Source organism: Sinohyriopsis cumingii, chromosome 7, assembly GCF_028554795.1.
Source record: "Sinohyriopsis cumingii isolate HCF-2022 chromosome 7, ASM2855479v2, whole genome shotgun sequence".
Taxonomy (NCBI): domain Eukaryota; kingdom Metazoa; phylum Mollusca; class Bivalvia; order Unionida; family Unionidae; genus Sinohyriopsis; species Sinohyriopsis cumingii.
The window spans coordinates 15,767,326-15,787,485 of NC_142967.1; the positions used below are offsets into that span (position 1 = coordinate 15,767,326).

The 20,160-nt window shown below is 38.1% G+C and overlaps 1 protein-coding gene across 1 annotated transcript in view; it reads left to right on the plus strand.

Annotated features, from left to right (window-relative positions):
• Nucleotides 1–2,419: 2,419 nt before the first annotated feature.
• The window catches only part of LOC149794771 (solute carrier family 23 member 2-like), a 110,838-nt gene continuing 93,097 nt past the window's right edge, over nt 2,420–20,160 (plus strand). The window contains exons 1-3 of the mRNA XM_089964407.1: nt 2,420–2,657; nt 7,484–7,641; nt 19,998–20,098. Coding sequence (XP_089820533.1) covers nt 2,427–2,657; nt 7,484–7,641; nt 19,998–20,098 — 490 coding nt within the window. The 5' untranslated portion in view covers nt 2,420–2,426. The remainder of the gene's footprint in view (nt 2,658–7,483; nt 7,642–19,997; nt 20,099–20,160) is intronic.

Consider the following 20,160-nt stretch of genomic DNA (forward strand, 5'->3'; position numbering starts at 1 on the left):
ATGTCCCTTCCACGGTGTATATGCCAAATATCCCCGCTTGTGTTTTCGTCACAAAATTAAAGGATAACACACCACGATGGATTCACGTAAAAATAACAATTTCATTACTTATAGGTATATCTAAATATTGATTTTACAAACGTGGGCATAACTGATGATCAATTTATGACATTAATATCTTAAAATAGGCGGTAAGACACGAACACGATGCTTGGTTTTCTTTTGGAATAGTCACCTTGAGCAAAGATGTCTACGAGAACGAATGGTAAATGGATCAAAACTCCAAATATTTTCTCATTCTTCCTACCCGAATACCTTAATTAGCCTAGCTGATTGACTTTTGTATCTTGCAGCAGAGTTACATGTTGTTTGGCGAGATAGCACTATTTCGATATATTTTTAAACGAACTGGTCGGTACAGACATATGGTCTTTAAATACGGAGATGAAAGCTTCGCCTTACCGCCTTACGTTTAAATGTGGCCACTTGATCTGGGTTTTTAAACATAGACAGCCCTTAAAAGTTAAGAGAGAGAGAGAGAGAGAGAGAGAGAGAGAGAGAGAGAGAGATTAAATTTTAGTCTTAGGATAATCTGCATATTTATGACAGAATAGCCTTTTGTTATCTGAATCAAAATGGGTCAGCCAAAAGAAAGATATTATCTTGTTTGAAAAAGATGGCCATTAAAAAGAAAGATTTAAAATGAGTTAAACTGAGTCTACGAGGAGATATTTGACTATATGCAAATGACAATGCATTTTTATTAAGATGCTGTCGTGAATTATTTAATAAAAAGCGGCTTCGAAATTGATGAAATCCGTGTCCTGAATTTAATTATGTCTGATGGAATGATTAATTTGCTCGTGTTGGCAAATACTATATGTAAACATGTACCTAATTATTATCATAGAGAAAGATATCACTCTTAGCAGGTAAGGACATTTATTGAAATCATGAAAATTACACAAATATGTATATTTATGTTTATTTATAGTATTATGTTTGCAGTATTTAAATACACAGACTTGGGCTTTTCCTTCCTCGATTTGGACTCTGATGATATCTCTGCTTACCTTGTCCAACTTATTGTTAAGACACATCTATAAACAATTTCCAGTAAATGGGAACGAGGAAATAATGAAATTGTGTATCGATATACTTTACATGAATTTCACGTTCTTTTATTTAAATTTCCATGCAGATAAATGCTATTATTGTAAATCATTATTCCGGTAAGATCTTGTAACTATCTCTAAGAAAACGGAGTTCGTTAATCGCAGATCTTAGTGAACAAATCTCACCAGTTAATACTGCGAAAATAGGCATCATCTTTGACGTTCCAAGTGTTAACTCTAGCACATGTGAAAGTTTTATTGAGAAATCTTTAATTGCTATGGCAGTGATGTTATGTATATTTAATTTGCATCCTGGTTGCCTTTGTCCATTATTGAGTATTGGGTATATCAGTAATTGTTTTTATGTTCTTTTGTATTTTGAGTAAATAGGATATTACATAGATATTTTGTATATATGATTGTATATTATATATTAAGATTAATATTATATGTAGATAAAAATGTTTGAGTCCAGGACAATCGTTTTCCAGTCTGGAATTCCTAGTGTACCTGCTGTTTTCATATCCTTTACTAAAGGTTCAGTGATAGAACTGACATTATTGACAACTTAGAATCTTCTAGAATTGAGATTTTGACCCTCATTTTTATTAAAGGGAGATGTAGACAGAAATTCATTATTCCTATTTTAACATGTGACTTTTGGAAACAGTCGGTTATGGTTGTGTTCAGTTTTAATTTGAGAGGATTTATTTATTTAAATACGTCATTGGAATTACTAAATGCTTAATAATACGTTCAGACTAAATTACTGTTTTGAGATTACTGTGAATTCATTTGGATTATATTATTGTCACTGTTAAGCACATTAATTCTATTCTAGACTATTGGTAAATCAACTCTTTCAAGACATGAATTCTTTTGGAACTCCACTGGAATTTATTCGGAATATTATATACTTTTGGCTTTTTGGTAGAACTTTTAGGAATGATAGGGATTTAATTCACAATACTATACATTCTTTTTCAATCTTATCTTTGTGTTCTAGGGCAAAATTTTATTTATTAAATGTTCTCAATGCTTGATGGTTTTCGCTCTTTTCTCTTACTTAATTTAAGACCATAGATTCGTAACAGTGAAAATGATAATAAAGCAATTATAAACAATTTACGATTTTAATTTCATAAATTAATATTATTCAAGTTTTTTTAATAAAATAATACACTCTAATAAACAAAATATTAATCCATTTTGTGCCTAATAAAAACCGTATGACATTGCACTTTATTACAAAATTATCAACATTACTCTAATTTCCATCAATTTTCTTTACAAGCTAAGTACCATGCAAACATGAGCGCGAACCAAACCGAAACATCACCAACGACATCGATTCAGGACGTTCCGGATGCAAATGGAGACACTGAAATGAATTCCATTTATGCAGAGGCCGTGGATGCTGTCGAGTTGCCGAAACTCATCGAAGAGATGGATATCAAAATAGAAGACAGCGATAGACTGGGTCTGGTGTACAAAATCAGCGACAGACCTCCAATTCGTCTCGCAGTATTCTTCGCCTTGCAGGTAGAGTACATTTAATTTGAACCATGAAGTTTTCTTCCTTGTTGCTGTCACATGCACACAATGTAAGGAATCCAGTTGGTGGAGCGTCCATGGATCGCTAGTTCGATTGCTGCCTATCCCTCACATGTTACGCGGAGGTCTTAGAGTGTTGCCCGGATGTTCCAGTACTTTAAGTGTTGACCATGTCTTTATTTCTGTCCGTATGTTCAATACACTCCATAACTGTTATCTAAATACTTTATGAGCCAAAGCAACGTTGATGATGGGCAGACAATCTGTATGACCTTTTCCGATTAAAACAAAAAAACAAACAAAACAAAACAAAAATTACTTACAACCCCACAAAAAGCCACAAACATCTAAACAAACAAGGACACAAAAGAAGCACAAAAACAAGCAAACAAAAAGCCCATAGCTGTAGTCCATCTCCGGCTTCAAAATTGATCACGAATTCGGGTTCCTGCCCAAACATTATATATTCTGACGATGATTGTATTGGACGTTATATGAACATAGCTGATATTATGTTCAATAAATCTCACAGAGATAGGATTCCTATGTGAGAGCAGTTCAATCTTGCATAGTGTAATAATTTATCATCAATTCTACTGTACTAAATAGCGAGGAACATATGTGAAGTTTGTAAAATTTCCATAAATGTCTTTCCTTTTATTTTCCAAATCCACGAGGAATTGAAATTAGTGAGAAACATCATAAAATGAAGGTCTTCATTTCATACAATTTAAAAATGCTCTCAGCCACCTGAATTTGAGCATTAAGAATATTTGTCAATAATTGTGTGCTATTCTATGAAATGAGATTCAACTATCCAACGAAGCATCCATCCATCCTTTATGCATACCATCTCCTAACACATCAGTAACAATCTATAAATAAAATGGCTAAATACGACCTCATAAACACACACATATTAAATTCTACAAATTAAAACTATATAATTAATTGTGTGCTGGTGTGATTTGGATTTTTTGAAGTACCATTAACAATTTCTCAGTTATACAGCTACGACGTCTACAGTGTTGCAGTTTATATTGATGTCTTGCACTGGGCTAATTATTTTATTTTCTTCGAATTATTTTGAATTCAAGTGACTATTTTCCCCTGTGAAACACAAAATGCGGAGCGCCAAGCGAGGCAGCGGTTAGTATATATATATATATATATATATATATATATATATATATATATATATATATATATATATATATATATATATATATGTGTGTGTGTGTGTGTGTGTGTGTGTGTGTGTGTGTGTGTGTGTGTGTGCGTTTACCTTCACTGACTTAAGAATAATATTAGTATTATTATCTTCATCTGAATCAAGTAAATCGTTTACTGTGATTTTATTTTAATTTTAGTAACATACCTTTTAGTTATAACTAAAATATTATCTCACAAGCACATTGAACCTTCTAAAATGAACTTTGTTTTATTAAGTAATAGTTTTGTGTTTAGAAAATGTTAATTTTGATTTAGGTCAGGTAAAGGAGTATACAATTATGCTTATTGGACAAATGTTTATTCCGGAAATAACATCTGTAGCAGATGTGTCCAGTATTTCATTTTGGGCTGGAATTTGTTTATTTAAATATGTATTCACAGGAGATACAGTACTCACCTAAAACAATATTCTTGGAGATAGGCACTTGGATTTATATCAAAATGCAAAGGAATATTCTTGGATATTATTATTGTGTTTCAACAACAGACTGTTGGCACATCATTACTAATAAGGTCATCACATCACATTAAGACATCCATCTCTGGATTTATTTTGGAATACCACAACAACTTATTTAATACTTATGACTTGCCTAATTAAATCTAGGATTATTTGGGATTGTTTTGACAATTCGGTAAGTACATCGTTTTACATTTTATCTTTGTGTTTTAGGAAAATAGATCATTTGTTGAATTTTTCAATGCTTGGATTCTCTATCTAGATTCTTTATTCATGAACTGCATTCATTAATAGGAACATGCATATATGCTGCGAAATGGAAAATGTTTAGTGATTATTCTGTTATTTTTAAGAGTATTACTTATTTACACAACCGCTGAATTTGGTTTATTATAATATATCCGACTAACGTTACTTAGGGGCTGGTACATAAATATTGTTTAGGTATGAGTTTAAACAAGTGGACGAGGGGGTCGCGGGATGAAATTCCTGGTTGGTACCCAGTGGGTGACTCTTACAATATTTTGGACCGATTCGGGGACTCAGTGGAATGATCATAGGTTTAACAAATAAGCATTGATATAATGTCTAACGGTAACTTATCATTGCGCCTTTAGTCATTAGGTTTATCTTGAAGGTCGATATGCAGTGTAACAGGAATTTAACATAACCTTTGGTCCTAATTGAATTTTGTGTATAGCTGATTTTTTATGTTTGTAAGTTATAAAGAAGATGTTTACTGATATATGATTTCAAGATCTAGCCTTAGAATTTTCTGGAAGAGAACTTGTGACCCACATCCTGTGTCATAGGCCCAGTAAAATCTGTAAATAAGGTTGTGGCAAACAAAAGTATTAATTCTTATCTTAATCTCAGTATGTGACATCATTTTCATTTATATTCAGATACGATTTAAAGGAATTATTTATTTTAAACGTATTCATTGGAAGTACAAAGAGCTCATTATTTTTTAAAACTAAAACACTATTTTGGGATGTTTGTGAATTCATTCAAAGTCATTATGGATTCTATCATTGTGATACATCAAGACTGTTGGTACATCATTATACCAAAGATTATTTGTGCATTAGGGTATTCAGGGGTTTTGAAATTCAATGGAAACACTTTATAATTTCGTAGTTGTGATGGAACATTTATGATTATTGTGATTTAGTTCACAATGTTGTAAGGTGCTCTAACAATTTCACTTAGTTACTTAGAGAAATAAATATTTCATTAACGTTACTAAACTTGTTGGTTTCTATACTTTCTGTTAGTTAGTTTAAGACGACATAATCATAACACAAAAATGTATTTGGGTCTAACAGAAGACGGAATTTTAGACTACACGTACTATCCAATACGCTCTTTATGTAGTGAAGAACACCAAGCCTCGTGTTATCCATCAGCCCACATTTACCACCAAACACTACACCTTTACTACCCAACACGTCGTTGTTGGCGACTAACACTAATTTATGAACATGTAATATCCATGACAAGCACATGTATACAAATAGGCATTAGTTTACCTTTACAAGTCAAAAAGTGTGTTAAAACGGATCAGACATTGCTATAAATCTTGCATGGAACCATATGTGAATTAGATTTTGCTATACTTTAATTGTATGTGCCATCTTAGATTTAATTTAGTAAACATGTACGGATTGCTGCTTGACGAACATTGGCAGTGTAAAGGGAATCATGGGCTTAGTAAGCAGCTTTACAACATAACAAATTCCTTTGGAGCACGTACATATACTCTATGTACGATGTAATTAGTTTGGCCGGTGTCAATCTTCACGCCAAATGGTGACCTAGTCTGACAACGTGGCAAATTTGCCTTTTGTCTCAACAGCTCGTATGTAACAAACGAAAATTGCAATTAAGGGAGCTGAAAACGAGTAACGCCAGTCAGTGTATTTAATCTAAGGCGGCAAAATGTAAATTTGTAACTGAAAAGCCAGGTCTGCCTCATAAACCATTGGATATGCGAACGATGTTATGGCAGTGCCTATATAGCAACACTTGGTAGCCATTTAGGGAGAAACTTAAATATAGAACATTACAAACCATTTCAGTTCTACAAGTATAAGCCAGTTTTGGCTATGTACAGGTTTAATGTCAGTATCTGATCTGTTGCAACACACTTTTTTGGATTGTTGTACGAATATATGCTTTACGAGAAGATGTAACACTCTTGTTGAATTATCCTATTCTTAAGTGTGTTTTTCTTCTACTATTCATCATGTTTAATTTTATATAAGGCTATATTTGTGTACTCTAGACTCTTTTTGTCACTCATGGGTGATAGTGCACAAGCCAGTTTGTCTATGTGTGAGTACCCGTACCCGATGGTTGGTAGATATATCGGTGTCAGTCACTCTGAACGGTGTGCTGGCTAGTAAATGTGGGTGATGGAGAACAAATGTGGGGTGATGGATAGTACATGACTGGACGTTGGCACTTCAGACGACGTGTTAGACGGTAAATGTGGGTCGTTCGATAGTAAAGCCCTCGACCCCATGCATTTTAATCATTACCAAGGAATAATTGTAAGTTTTGAAACAACTGATTGCAAGAAACATTCCGATTATTTTGCGCTCATTTTATTTGCAGGCAGAGGAGGGATTGGCACGCCGATTTACCTCCCCCACCAAACTTTGCCACTAACTACTTACATTGCAAAGAAATCCGGAAAATTGTTTTGATGCTCACATATATTAACTCTTTCACATTTAAAACTGACGTTGCCCGAAGTTAAGTGACTCAGCAATGTCACTTAGTATGTTCACAAAACAAAATCGTCTTATAGTCAAAACATATTTCCTTTGATCATAGCGACAAAGATATTATAAGGGAGGTGGACCATGTACATGTACATGTTCTATTAAAGCAGGTTACCTTCTAGGAAATTAGCTTATCGTCATCTCATTATAAGCAGGAGAATGTCAGAGAAACAAACTCACAATATGTACTGCTGTCTGAATTTGCGAGCGTTAATTCAACAACGTTTAAACTCTGTTGGCAGGATTTCTGTCCTGAAAAGAAATAAATTATATGATGAACATTTTTATAAGATATTTTTTAGCAACTAATGTTTCTTTCTCTATCTATCTAGCAAGCCCTTCTGTCTCTATCCAGCTCCCTTGCGATATCCCTGCTGGTGGCTGATGTAGTATGTGCGGCAAATGACGAGGCCATCAAATCCAGGCTGCTCAGTTCCACGCTTTTTATGAACGGGGTCACAACACTCGCCATGGTGGTCATCGGTGTGAGGTAACATTTCTAACTGTTTCATTAAAGCTATATGCACTTTGATAAATTCCTATGGAAGTATAGCCAATGTTATGTTTTGCAGTCTTACTTTCTATGATATCAGTTCAATCCTTTTTTATGGTGCATTGGTCTACTTGTTTGGAATACACCGGTTTGGTTTCTTTTGGTTTGCTGTTTAAAGTCACACCAACAATGGTAGATTATTTAGTGCCAGGCCAATTGCAGTAAAGTGCCTTGTCCTAAGACGCTTCAGGGTAGCCGACCCTGACTGATTATATGATAGAATTCGAACCCACATCCTTTATGTCATGAATACTTCACGACTGATCCATCCTGGCTGATGCCTATTTTAGTCGCTTCTTTATGATATGCGGGGAAATACAAAATTACTACAATTTATAATCTTTGTAATTTACTCCATGTAGATACGTAGATGGACTGCATAGAAAGATAAAGAAATGTGACATTCAAATTGAAAATTATGCTTGTATGTACAGCTAGCCAACTCACTCGTGGTTCTTTCAAAATTGAAAGATATGCTCCTCATTTCATTGATGGCCAGCTTTGTAGTGTAGTGAGATACCCTAGCGACAATGGCAAAATGCATTACAGACCTCCGTTTGGGACAGTCTGGCGACAACCCTTTTTAGCACACCCTTGGACGGTCTACTGACAAGAGAATTGAGCATGGGGAATATTGGGACTGTTTAGCGACAAGGGAAAGTGGTGTTGTTGTATAAGGACAATAGGAACGGAACAGGTTAGGTGAAGATTGGTAACAATGTTGCAACAATGAAGGAACAGGTGAGGTGACGTCAATCGGGACCAAAAAGCAGGAAGAAAAAATCCTAGAACGCCTGGCGGGAACGGACGGTACATAGACATATATAACAGATCCAACACACAACATACTAACATAGATGGATGAAGATCAATCTATCAGGCAAACAACTATACAACAGACTAAACAATTTTTAGGCAAGAAAGCAAATCGTTTAGACGCATATGAAAGGCCCTTAAAAGGGTATTTGGATTAATGTTAACACCATTGCGTGAACATAGAGGGCATCACATAGGTCTTCTTCTCCTCCTGAAATTTCTTCTCTCTTTTGGTCTGTAGATAAAGACTCTCTTCAAAGGTTTGTTTCACCACATACATTATTCTTTTTCAAACGTTTGTATCTGTCATCCTGATAATTGTTCATGTTGATTTCACATACATGGTTAAGTCCGTACGGAACAGCATTGTTTCTACGTTTGTCCACATCTTATGACAAGAACATTAAAGGGACTGAAATGAATGGGGTTATTTATGGTGGACGAGCGGATAGAAACGGATTGAATTTGTTCACCAATCCTAACCCGCGTTACAAAATTCAGTCACAGCGTGGAGTTTGTCTTCCAATCCGAAGAGAGCTACCTGTAACGTCACATTCGCTATATAGGTGAATAAATGCGAGATAGCTTTCAGACATCATGAAAACTAAGAAGACGCTGAATTTAGGTGCACCGGCCGTGGAGACGAGAAGCGATGGTATATCAGCGGCTACCAAAGTGAACACAGTTCTACTTGTAGAAGAGGTCGATTTTAATCGGGATTTAGTCGATTTTCGTTCTTCTTCGCAATAATTGGTTCCGTTACCAATACCTTCGACACCTGCTCCTTCTTTACCACACGTCAGGGATTTTAAACAGAGACAGAAAGAAGAATTGGAAAAATTTTTACAACAGCAGAAAGAAGCTGAACAAGCCTTTCTCCTCCAACAACAACATACAGAAGAAGAGGCAAGAAGAAGGAAACGACAAGAAGAAGGAAAATAAGCAGCAGAGAAGAAGAGAAGAAACAACGTCTAGGAGGGAATGAGGACAGTGAATGTCAAACGGTGACAATAATCTTAGACATGTTAGCAGAGTTAAAGAGTTTGAAACAAATGTATCAGGCTTATTTAATACCACCCAAGTAAAAAAGATCTTACAACGACAAACAATCCAGCCTGTTACTGCGCCTGCGATACCACCCCTAGTTATTTCTAACAAATCATCATCGACTGGAGTAAGTTCAGAAGTAGTCCTTGACCGTGACAAAGGCTTAAGGCAGTTAAAGCTGATTACATCCTGTTCTTGGGTTTGTTGTTTAAACAAACAAATACCCAACGGTCCTTTTCAGGGTCACAAACTTCTCTCGAAAAGCGATAGCATTCATTTTGCTAAAATCAATTAAAACTCAAAATCCCTTTTTCGCTCATTATGTACGTGTGCGAGTGAGTGCATGAGTGTAGGTTATTATTTTAAAAAATCAAAACCGAGAGCCACTTTAGTTTTCTGTCTGGTCTATACTAATACAAATTTTAATTGTTTTGTTATTTTTTAAAATTAATTTCTTCAATTTCACGGGGGTGGGGGGGCCGAGTGGCCGAGTTATCTAAAGCGCTCACAGTTACGGATCAATGCCATCTCACCTCTGTCTGCGTGGGTTCGAGTCTCGGGCTCGGCTAATGTGGTTATGTGAGAACGCTTGCCAATAACTTCTCGTGGGTCGGTGGTTCTTTCCAGGGTTTACCCGGGTTCTTCCTCCATCATTAATACCGACCGCCATGTATAGCCTATCTTGTGCTGAAAAATGGCGTTAAACTCCATTACAACAACAACACTTTCTCCGTTTCTTCATTTCTTCTCTTTTTTCTCTTACTGAAAGTGTCTGAGTTCTTAATTCGTGGAGGGTACCTCTTCTTCCTGTTTGCAACCTCCCTCTTTCTCTTGCTTCTGTTGTTTCTTAGGGCATTCTGAAGACCATTGTCCTTTCTCTTTACAATGATAACAAATATCTTTGACTTTTGTCTCTTCTGATATCAGTCTTGCTTTTTTAACGACTTGGACACTCTGTAGCCCAATTCCCATTCTTCTTACAGATATAGCAATTATCTTGACTTTTATATCGAAAGGAGGGAGAGTAGTCCATCGGCATGTCTGAAGAAAACTTTCGTATGACACTTAGCAAAATTCTGATCAGAAGTTTGATTTGTGTTGGCCCTTCCATCTTTCTGGTCGGTTTCAGAGTGAAATGAATATTGGAAGGGAAGACACTGACCATTTTTTTAGGGAAGACACTGGTCTGCCATGGATACAGGTATTCCTGGCGTTTAAAATGTAGTCATTTGACTTTTTGCAGTCAAGATGAAATGATCGCATCATTTAGTGGAGAAAGGTGAAGAAAATAAGAGACAGAAACGTGATTTATCGCCTCGCAGAGTAGCTCATGTCTTGGCTAAAATTCATGTCAGTGATTTAGAAGATGACATGAGTGAGCCAGAATCCACACCCAGAGATTCTAAACCCAACCAAAGTCCACTACCAGTAAAACATGAAAAGTACTACCACATTCGAGAGACGGAAAAGAGCTCCTTTAGACAATTTAGAACTACGGCGTACATGGTCAGGTTTAAAGATTTCAAGTCTGAAGTACCGTTGGAGAAACCATAGGGGTTTATAACCGAGGTGTAGGATGTTTTGTTAAGCACACTGAAACGGCAATGTCAAGAAAAAGATTACAATCGTTTAAAACTTTCCATTAAACACGGTGGCTTGAAGCCCCCTTTTTAGGTCGAGTTTAGCAGCTCAGCAGAATTAACACCTTCCAAAGTCACCGACAAGATTTGCAACAATCCAACGACATTTTACAGAGATGAAAAAGCGACACCGTTCAAGATCCATGTATCTCTTTCCCAATTCATATTCTTAAAACGAGCCTTGTCCGAATTATTAACTCTCAAGACAAGACGTGTTTAGAGCGTGCCATCGTCGTAGGACGAATGTATGCTGACAAGAACGACGTGTTAGAATGGAAAAGAGCCTGGAAATCTATTCAACGAGCGGCAAGAGCAAAACAACGAAGAAACGCAGAACTATTGTTACAGCAAGCGGGACTAACCAAAGACACACCATATGGCATTGCGGAAACGCAAGAAATGCATGACTTCTTGGCTCCATGCTACACGTAGAAAGTGCATCCTCAAGAAGTGCGTGGAGGCAAAGCTTTCAAAAACGAAAAATACATTCACGTCTATCATCACGATGAACATTTAGATGCCATTACCAGTATCACCTGATTCCTTGGATACGGTTATTACTGTGAGAAATGTAACTATGGTTATAAGAATCGAGAGCAATACAAGCATTCTAGATCAAACGCTCAGGATGTTTAGCTTTTAAATCCTGTCTGGACGAAGGACAGGAACGTGTGAATTGCCCTGCTTTTCAAAACTCGTTTGTCAGCCCTATCTGTTACCAACAACATCTGAATACGCACATTTGACAGCCGAAAAGTGCTTGTCAAGAAATGTTAAAGTATTATCGTTCCGACATGGACATTTTACGGCGTTGTTGTGGAAAATTTCGAGAATTATTCATGGAGCACGGGTGGATTGATCCTTTGAAAGAAGCCTGCACCAAAGCCAAAGCGTGTTCCTTAGATGTCCTCTCTGCTACCTTCAACGTGACTTCAAAAATCAGTTTTTACAACGGAGCATGGAAGTCTTGTACCAGGTCACTTGTCATCGGCGCTTGAAGTTAGAATAGCAATTATACCACGTAGTGGAAATGTGGAAACACTAGTACGATCTCCTTTTGAAAACCGATCCCGAGTTTAAACGTATCGTGGAATGTTACAAATTGATGGATCCACTGAGCTGACGGACATTTTGTACGGAGGACGAACGAAAGCCAAATGTTTGGTGTACCAATATGACGAGGAGAGAGGAGAAGAAATCAAGGACTTGGATGGGTTCGCTGAATCCTAACGTGAAAAATATTCTCACTTTCCCACAGGGCACCCGCAATTACTGATCCCGTTTTTCCTCACCATTGTCAAAGAAAACTGATGTTTCCCTTGTGCCGTACTTGTGCAGAAACGTGAAATCAATACCCTCCTTGTCAGCACACCCAGAAAGAACGCGCATTGACAGAAACATGTGTCAGCGTGGAATTATTCTAAGCTCTGCAAAATATACAAATCTCGCAGGACAGAAAAATACCAAAAGTGAGACCTAACTCAAAAATGGATTTACTCAGACTACGTGGATGTCTTTTAAAACTGAAACGAGAAGCCAGCGGCTAGCCTTCCTGGTGCCACACTCCCGAAAACCAAATGAAATTCAAAGAGAGCAACTGAAAGTTGGAAGGCTTCGCTTTAGACCACATGGGGGAAAAAACAAAGGAAGGCGATCGTTTGCCAAAGTGATGTTAAATTGCAAGTGGGGTAAAATGGCAAAACCACCGTGTTTACCCAAGACGGAGTATTTGACAGAAACAGCCCGCTACTTCCAGATGATTCACGACAAAACCAAAGACATAAAGCTCGTGGACGTCCTTCGTGGGGATTTGATCCTGGTCAATTACGAAGAAGAACTGGACTTTGTACAAGCCGACGAATTAGGAAATGTCACCATTGCTTACGTGACATCCAATGCTCGCTTAAATTGGACGAAGTGTTATAACTGTTAGGAGATCGCGTACTGTACTTTGACACGGACAGTTGCATCTTCATCGATCGTATTGGTCACTGTTACCCTACAATCGAAGGAGACCGTTTAGGAACCTGAACGGACGAACACCCAGACGACAAGATTCTAAAATTTGCTAGTGGCGGCCCCAAAAATTACAACTACGAATACCAGAACAAACAAGGAGAAGTGCACACAGAAAGTAAAGAGAAAGGATTGACTCTCAATTATCGCACCAGTCGAGTGGTGAACTTTAGGGTCTTGAAAAAAAACCAAATACATAAACACATGACGTCCCTTGTGAGGACTTGATATTAGTCAATTACGAAGAAGAACTGGACTTTGTAGATGCCGACGAAATTGGAAATATCATCATTGCGGCTTACGTGACAGCCCATGTTCGCGTAAAATTAGAGCTTTTAGGAGATCGTGTCCTGTATTTTGACACAGACAGTTGCATCTACATTGATCGCATGGGTCACTGTTACCCTAAATTAGAATGAGACCGTTTAAGAGCCTGGATGGACGACTAGATTCTAAGCTTTGCAAGTGGTGGTCCCAGACAATACGGCTACGAATACCAGAACAAACAAGGAGAAGTGCACACCTAAGGTGTGCAAAATGAAAGGATTGACTCTCAATGACCACATCAGTCGACTGGTGAAGTTTGGCGTAGTGAAAGAAGATTTGCAGTCTGGATAGGATGTGACCACCTACGAAAAGTGTATCAAATCGTGCACCAGAAGTTAGGCTTCCCAGCCACTTCCCTTTACTGTTGGTCAGCATATAAAATGGGACAATGTTTCAGACCGATAATTCGTTGTAACTACCAACACCAAGCGACACAGATGAATACTTTTAAACAGACATCATTCAAGTTCGGTGATTCTCAAGTGGAGTGCAATGCTGTGCCTTGCGATGAGTGCCATGCTGTACGCTGTGACCTCAATGGTGCAAAAAGGCCTCATGGGAACTTTGCTATAACTACTACTACCACTACTACTATACCTATCATGGAAAGTGGTGCAGTGCGTGTCAAACATGACGGATGCGAAAGCGATGCCACTCGTTATAGTGGACTCTTTACTGGTTTTCATTTTCAATATCATCCTCCACGTGAAACCATGCAACTACCACCAACGGATGTCATAGAAAAGTGGGTAAACTCCTGCGGATTTCACCCTACCCTCATCACAATGAAGCTGTGAAAGTCGATTTCAAACATTTCAATGGAAATGACCTAAATATATAGGAGGACCTACCCCGGAAATATTAGCCAGAGCCGAATTGTTCTACTTGGAAGAAGGGCATAAAGTCAAGTACTTCAGTTACACTACACCAGTGGGAGCAGAAATATTCGGCTTACCTGGAACGTGCGCGATAATCTCCGCATTGTCACTACCTACCTTTAGTGGGACCTAGTCACTGAAATTTCATACCATGTCGTTCAGGAATCCAGCTTGGCTAGGAGTCAAACGTCGGACAATACCGAGACAAGTATTTAAAGTCCATTACAAAAATGATATTCAAGGATTACCAAACAAACTGCAAGAGAAGACTGGCAGAGACTTGTCAGAGTAAAATCTCAATTGGTGCCTGTAGAACTTTTGTGTCGAGAAATTCACAAGAGGAAAGTGACAGAAGTCAACAAACGCGTCAAATGTCTCTGGATCAATTCTGCGTTCATCCGATTATTACACTTTAGAACGTTTACATTAGAAGATTTTATTGACATTCTTGACCGTTACCCTAAATGACAGTGGTCAGAAATTACTATGTCATTACTTTCGGTTTATTAGAAGATTTTAAACAAAATAAGGACAATTACAAGTGCCACCTAACGTCGGAATAACAACTGGCTGACATAATTATGGATACTTTACAAGAGTACATTCGTGGTTGACCTGTGTAGTCGAGAGAACGCATTTACCGAGAGCTGGTCAAAATGCAAGTTTAACGCAATGAACGATTGCATCCATTACATCACCGATGTTTGGGTCACTGATACCTAAATGCTATAAGAGGACTGATTGAGATGAAAGTGTTCCAGTTGTCAGAAGGGTCTATAATCGTTTCCAATCTCCAATCGTTTCGACAAGGAATGTTTTCCGAAGTTATTTCTTTCTCCGGTAGATCTGAACCAAGGGCTCAATTTGATCTTTGTGTTTTCCGATTTAGTGGATTAAAACGTGGTGGGACACAGTTCCGTACCGTTACTGCGTGTCATTCCTTTCAAAGTGACCAGCACTGCGAGGAAGGTGGATTGCGAGATTTATTGCGAGTTTGTACGTCCTCACTGTTTACCCGTCGGTAAATCATATTTTGACAGTGTCAACATTACTATAAAAGGAGATCTGGGACAAAATATTCCATTCACCAAAAGGAAAGTCACGGTGAAACTCCATTTTCGAAAACGATTCTCTAACGAATCGTAAGTGATGTATACAGTGTACCGAGGAGTCGCCCGACAGCGAGGGCATGGTTGAAATCGGCTTTCGTTGGATGACTCCTGTTTTCAAACCGATGGTGACATGAGCATTGTACGACTTGAAAGATGCCGCATTGACGCAAGCTTAGAATTTCTCGAAAATGTCATCATCGACAAACAAAATCCTACATACGCTTTCTTGAGAGCAGGCTAAACAGTCTTGCATCTTGCAGAAAACAGGCAAAGATATCTTGGGTCGACGAGAAAAGCATATAAATGACCTGGAAGCTACCGAATCAGGCATACATGCTTCTTAGTGGCAGCACTAGGACAAGGAAGAAAGAGATGAGGAAGAAAACACCCCTTCAGAAGTCTTCACGCTGATAAAGCTAGAATGACTAAGAAAAGAAGAACCGTCCGAGACTTAGACCGTTTTATCATTAAATCATAGAGACAAAAAAAAAAGGATGCAACGAGAGTTTTACTCCTTTTCAAAGTCGGAACTAGATCTATTTTCCATGCCGTCCACCATGGTGACGATGCAAGAATCCCAATGTGTCGAATTTCATCCCGTTTCGTCCTTGACAGATTCAGCTTCCATCGAGTTTGACATCAAAGGACAGCCCGAAGATTACATCAATCTGAATAGCAGTTACTTGTACTTGAAATTCTAAGTTAACAAAGAGGCACACAACGCCAATCCGAGGGAGAATGACAGTAGCTCCCGTCAACAATGTTATGCATTCCTCGTTTAGCGGAGAAGTTTTGTACTTGAAATAGCAAGCTAGTCATCGACACCATGGATACTTTCTATTTCCGAGCGTACCTGGAAAATCTCTTGACGAAGAGGAGAAAAGAAAGCAAAGAAGAAGAAAAAGAGTAAGGACATCATCATTCAAATTGCTTACTTACATGAAGGTAATCCTTTGGCTTATGAAGTCCTCTTTCGATAAAAACCTTATCCCCAAAATCCTGATCTGATCCTTTGACTACCGCCATCAAAATTCAAGACATAAGATAAACATAACATGACTCTAGAGTACATAGGGTGTCTGACACCCAGCTGATTGGTACTATTTAGATAATTGAAGATACACCATGTACACAAAATTCTAACTTTTGTCACAATAGTAAAGAAAATCGTATGATTCAATGAAATTAGAAAATTGCATCGGTGGCTCACACACTATTGAAATGTAATTGTCCACTATCAAAACTGGGCTAATTTGATCGTACTCGCTTTGCCGTTTTGTAGGGTTTCATTTTCCTGTGACGTTTCGTGTCCCGTTGGTGCTCTCCGTCCTTGCCTCGCCTTGACATGTTCAATATTAAGAAGTGCGACATTTGCACATAAGAACGGGACTGTGGTGGCATCATGCCCAGAACCTCGACCATCTAAGAATCCTGACCTACAGGACTTAACCGGTCGCGAAAGCATTAGTTGCATAGGCGACCAAACTTTGTACCCGTTCAGTTATCAGTTCAGTTCAGTCTGACCTTCCATTGTTGACTGATCCTCCTATGAAGATGTGTTTAAGACTAACCAAGCTGAACGAAGCTTACGTGAATTTACATCGTGTCAGGTACCGTCTGATACCCAAACTAGAAGATATAGAGAATGTCAGAATGTTGAAAGTGACAGAAGACCTGATAGTATAGATCTTCAGAGAGGAAATCAAAAAGAAGACAGAAGAATGGACGGAAAGGTATAAACTTCAGAAACAGAGAGAACTGAGAGAGCAGCAGCAACAACAGGAGCAACATCAACAACAGGAACCAGACAGAGGTTTTGTCGACTGCCGTGTAGACTCGAAATAGTTTTCCTTCTCTTTCCGAAGAAGCAGACTTTATCCTGTGGGAAAACCTGTAGCCAGACGGGACGCAATCTCAGACAATAAATGATTGCATAATTCACCGTCATCAAAAACAGCCATTTTCAGGGCTACCCCAATACTCTAGAAAAGAGATACTAGTTCAATTGCTAATTGCATGATAGTAAGTTTTAAAAAATAGAAGTGTGTCTATAAGGCCATATCAGAAATTGAAACAGTAGAAAAAGAAGAGGAGAAAAAGAAGGACAGGAATAGAACGATCATGCACAACAGCATCAACAACAACAACTTCTACCAGTACCAGTACCAAGAGCTGCTGTCTCCCAGACAGAAAACTAGGAGAAATTGGAGACAGCGGCAAAACGACAAGGATAACATCCCTGGGTTGGCATAGAAGAAGAAGAAGACAGAGGAAACAAATCTTCATAATCCCAGAAGCTTAAGGATGAGATAATGTGGCTGCATCTGCGCTCCCAAATACAACAGTGAATTGGGACAATTACTGTAGCATGCGATGTGTGTGTGTGTGTGAGGGGGGCCGGCCTAGAAGATGTAATCACTAACAAGGGCATCTGAATTTCCAAAAAAACATCCTTTTTCAGGGCTAACCGGATGTCTAGAAAAGAGAGACTGATCAATTGCCAACTTGTGTGAATGTGGAATAGATTGATTATAAACACACACCTTCACTGATGTGATAGTGTGTGTGTGCGTACTTTTGTGTGGATGGTAGATACTGTGTTTGTATCGATTCATGTACGTTTGTGTGATAGTATAATGAGTGTTTTTTTTTCCCTTGTGTGGATAGTAGAGTGTGTACTTTAATGCGTTCTCGTACATTTGTGTGAATATTATTTTTGTGATTGTTTTTTTGTCTTCTCTTTCCCGTGTGTGGCTAATAGATTTTGGGGATTTTAAGCGTTGGCGAACGTTTGTATGGATAGTAAATATCGTGGTTTTTCCTACTTCCCGTGTGTGGAGAGTATTGTTTGGGTTTGTGGATAGTATATTTTGGAGTTTGATTTTTTTTCTTCTTTCCATATGTGGATAGTATATCTTCTGTTGTTTTTTCTTTTAAAATATTTTTTGTGGGTTTGTACGCATTTTCGTACGTTTGTGTGAATATTATATAAGGGGTTTTCTTTTCACTCTTCCCCAGTGTTGATAGCAGATAATATGCCACAGTAAGGGATGATTTCCTTCACGAGAGTGATTGAAGTATATAAACAGAAGCGTTCGTCATTCGCGCCATTCAGCACTTAATAAATGAAGACGGCAATGGATTTATTTAAAAACGTGAACGACAGTGTGTATTGGATGATGGATGGAGCCTATATGGTAGAAAGGCTTGCAGATGATTGAAAGTTTCAAGGTAGCCTAGACATTGTGACCAGTCTGAAAGTAGCCAGAGTTCTGATTAAAGGTATGATAGATGTAGGAATTGGAGAAATTAAGAGGATTCATTCATCCTCCGTATGTTTGAGTGGGAACCTTGAAGGAGCCCTTGATAATGTGCTGAAAGTTATTTGCTTTTAAGAAGAAATATTGAAATTGACAAAGTGGTTCTTTGTGATGTTGGGGCTAGACAAACTAAAGAAAGCTGAAGAAATGATGAGAAAGTTAATAAAAGAAGACGTAAAAGATTAAAGATAACTGGGTAAATGAGATAAACGAAAAAGACAACAGAAAAAAAACTGAAGATTGAAAGACTGAATAAAACTGAATGAATGTGCAGGAAAAATTTAGATCCTTTGGACAAGAAGAAGAAAGGAATCATTGAGAAAGTGAGGAAATGGTGGAAGCACTTGGGAAAATAGAAGAAGAATAATAACCCAAAGGTCCGTTTCAGGGCTACTCATATGCCTCGAAACGATTTGCTTTCCTGCCTACAAAACTTTAGTATAGTTGTTTTTGCGATAGATTGATCTTGATCAATCGATGTCTGTATATTGTATGTGTTATATATGTATATGTACCGCGAGTCCCGTTCCCGCCAAGGGTTCTAGTTTTTTCCCCGCTCTTTGGTCGCGATTGACGTCACCTCACCTGTTTCTTCATTGTTGCAACATTGTTGCCAATCTTCCGTACCGTGACGTCACCTCACCTGTTTCATTCATTTTGTCCTTATACAACAACACCACTTTCCCTTGGCACTTGACAGTCCCAGTATTCCCCATGTTCAATTGCCCTTGTCGCTAGACTATCCCAGGGTGTGCTAGAAAACGTTGTCGCCAGACCGTCACAAGGGGGGTCTGTAATGCATTCACCCATTGTCGCTAGGGTATCCAGCTGCACTAATCAGGTTGATGAAACTACACAAAATGAACAGCGAAATATTGCTCCAAATGCTTCACGAATTCTTATAAATAGTTTAATGGACCCTTGAAAACTGCTGTCTTGGAAGTCTTAATATAAACCGGTAGGCATCGCTTACGTTTGATGGGACGGCTGCATATTTATATATGTAACTGAATCATAAGTCAGATCCGGAAACACAGGGTTAAAAATCGTAAGCTTTATTTGCTCTCTATCCAAGACTTCAACGTTTGAATAGTTTTTTTATTCTGGGAGCTAATTTCATTTTTCTGTCTGTGTCAGATTGCCCTTGTACATAGGAGCCGCTGGACATTATATAATTCCATTACTAGTTCTGGTGAATGTACAGAAAGACAGATGCGCCATCCAGGGAGAACCACAAAGTGAGTCCGATTCCTGTTTCTCTTTTTCTTTCTTCCTCCTTTTACCGTGGTTTCTATTTGTT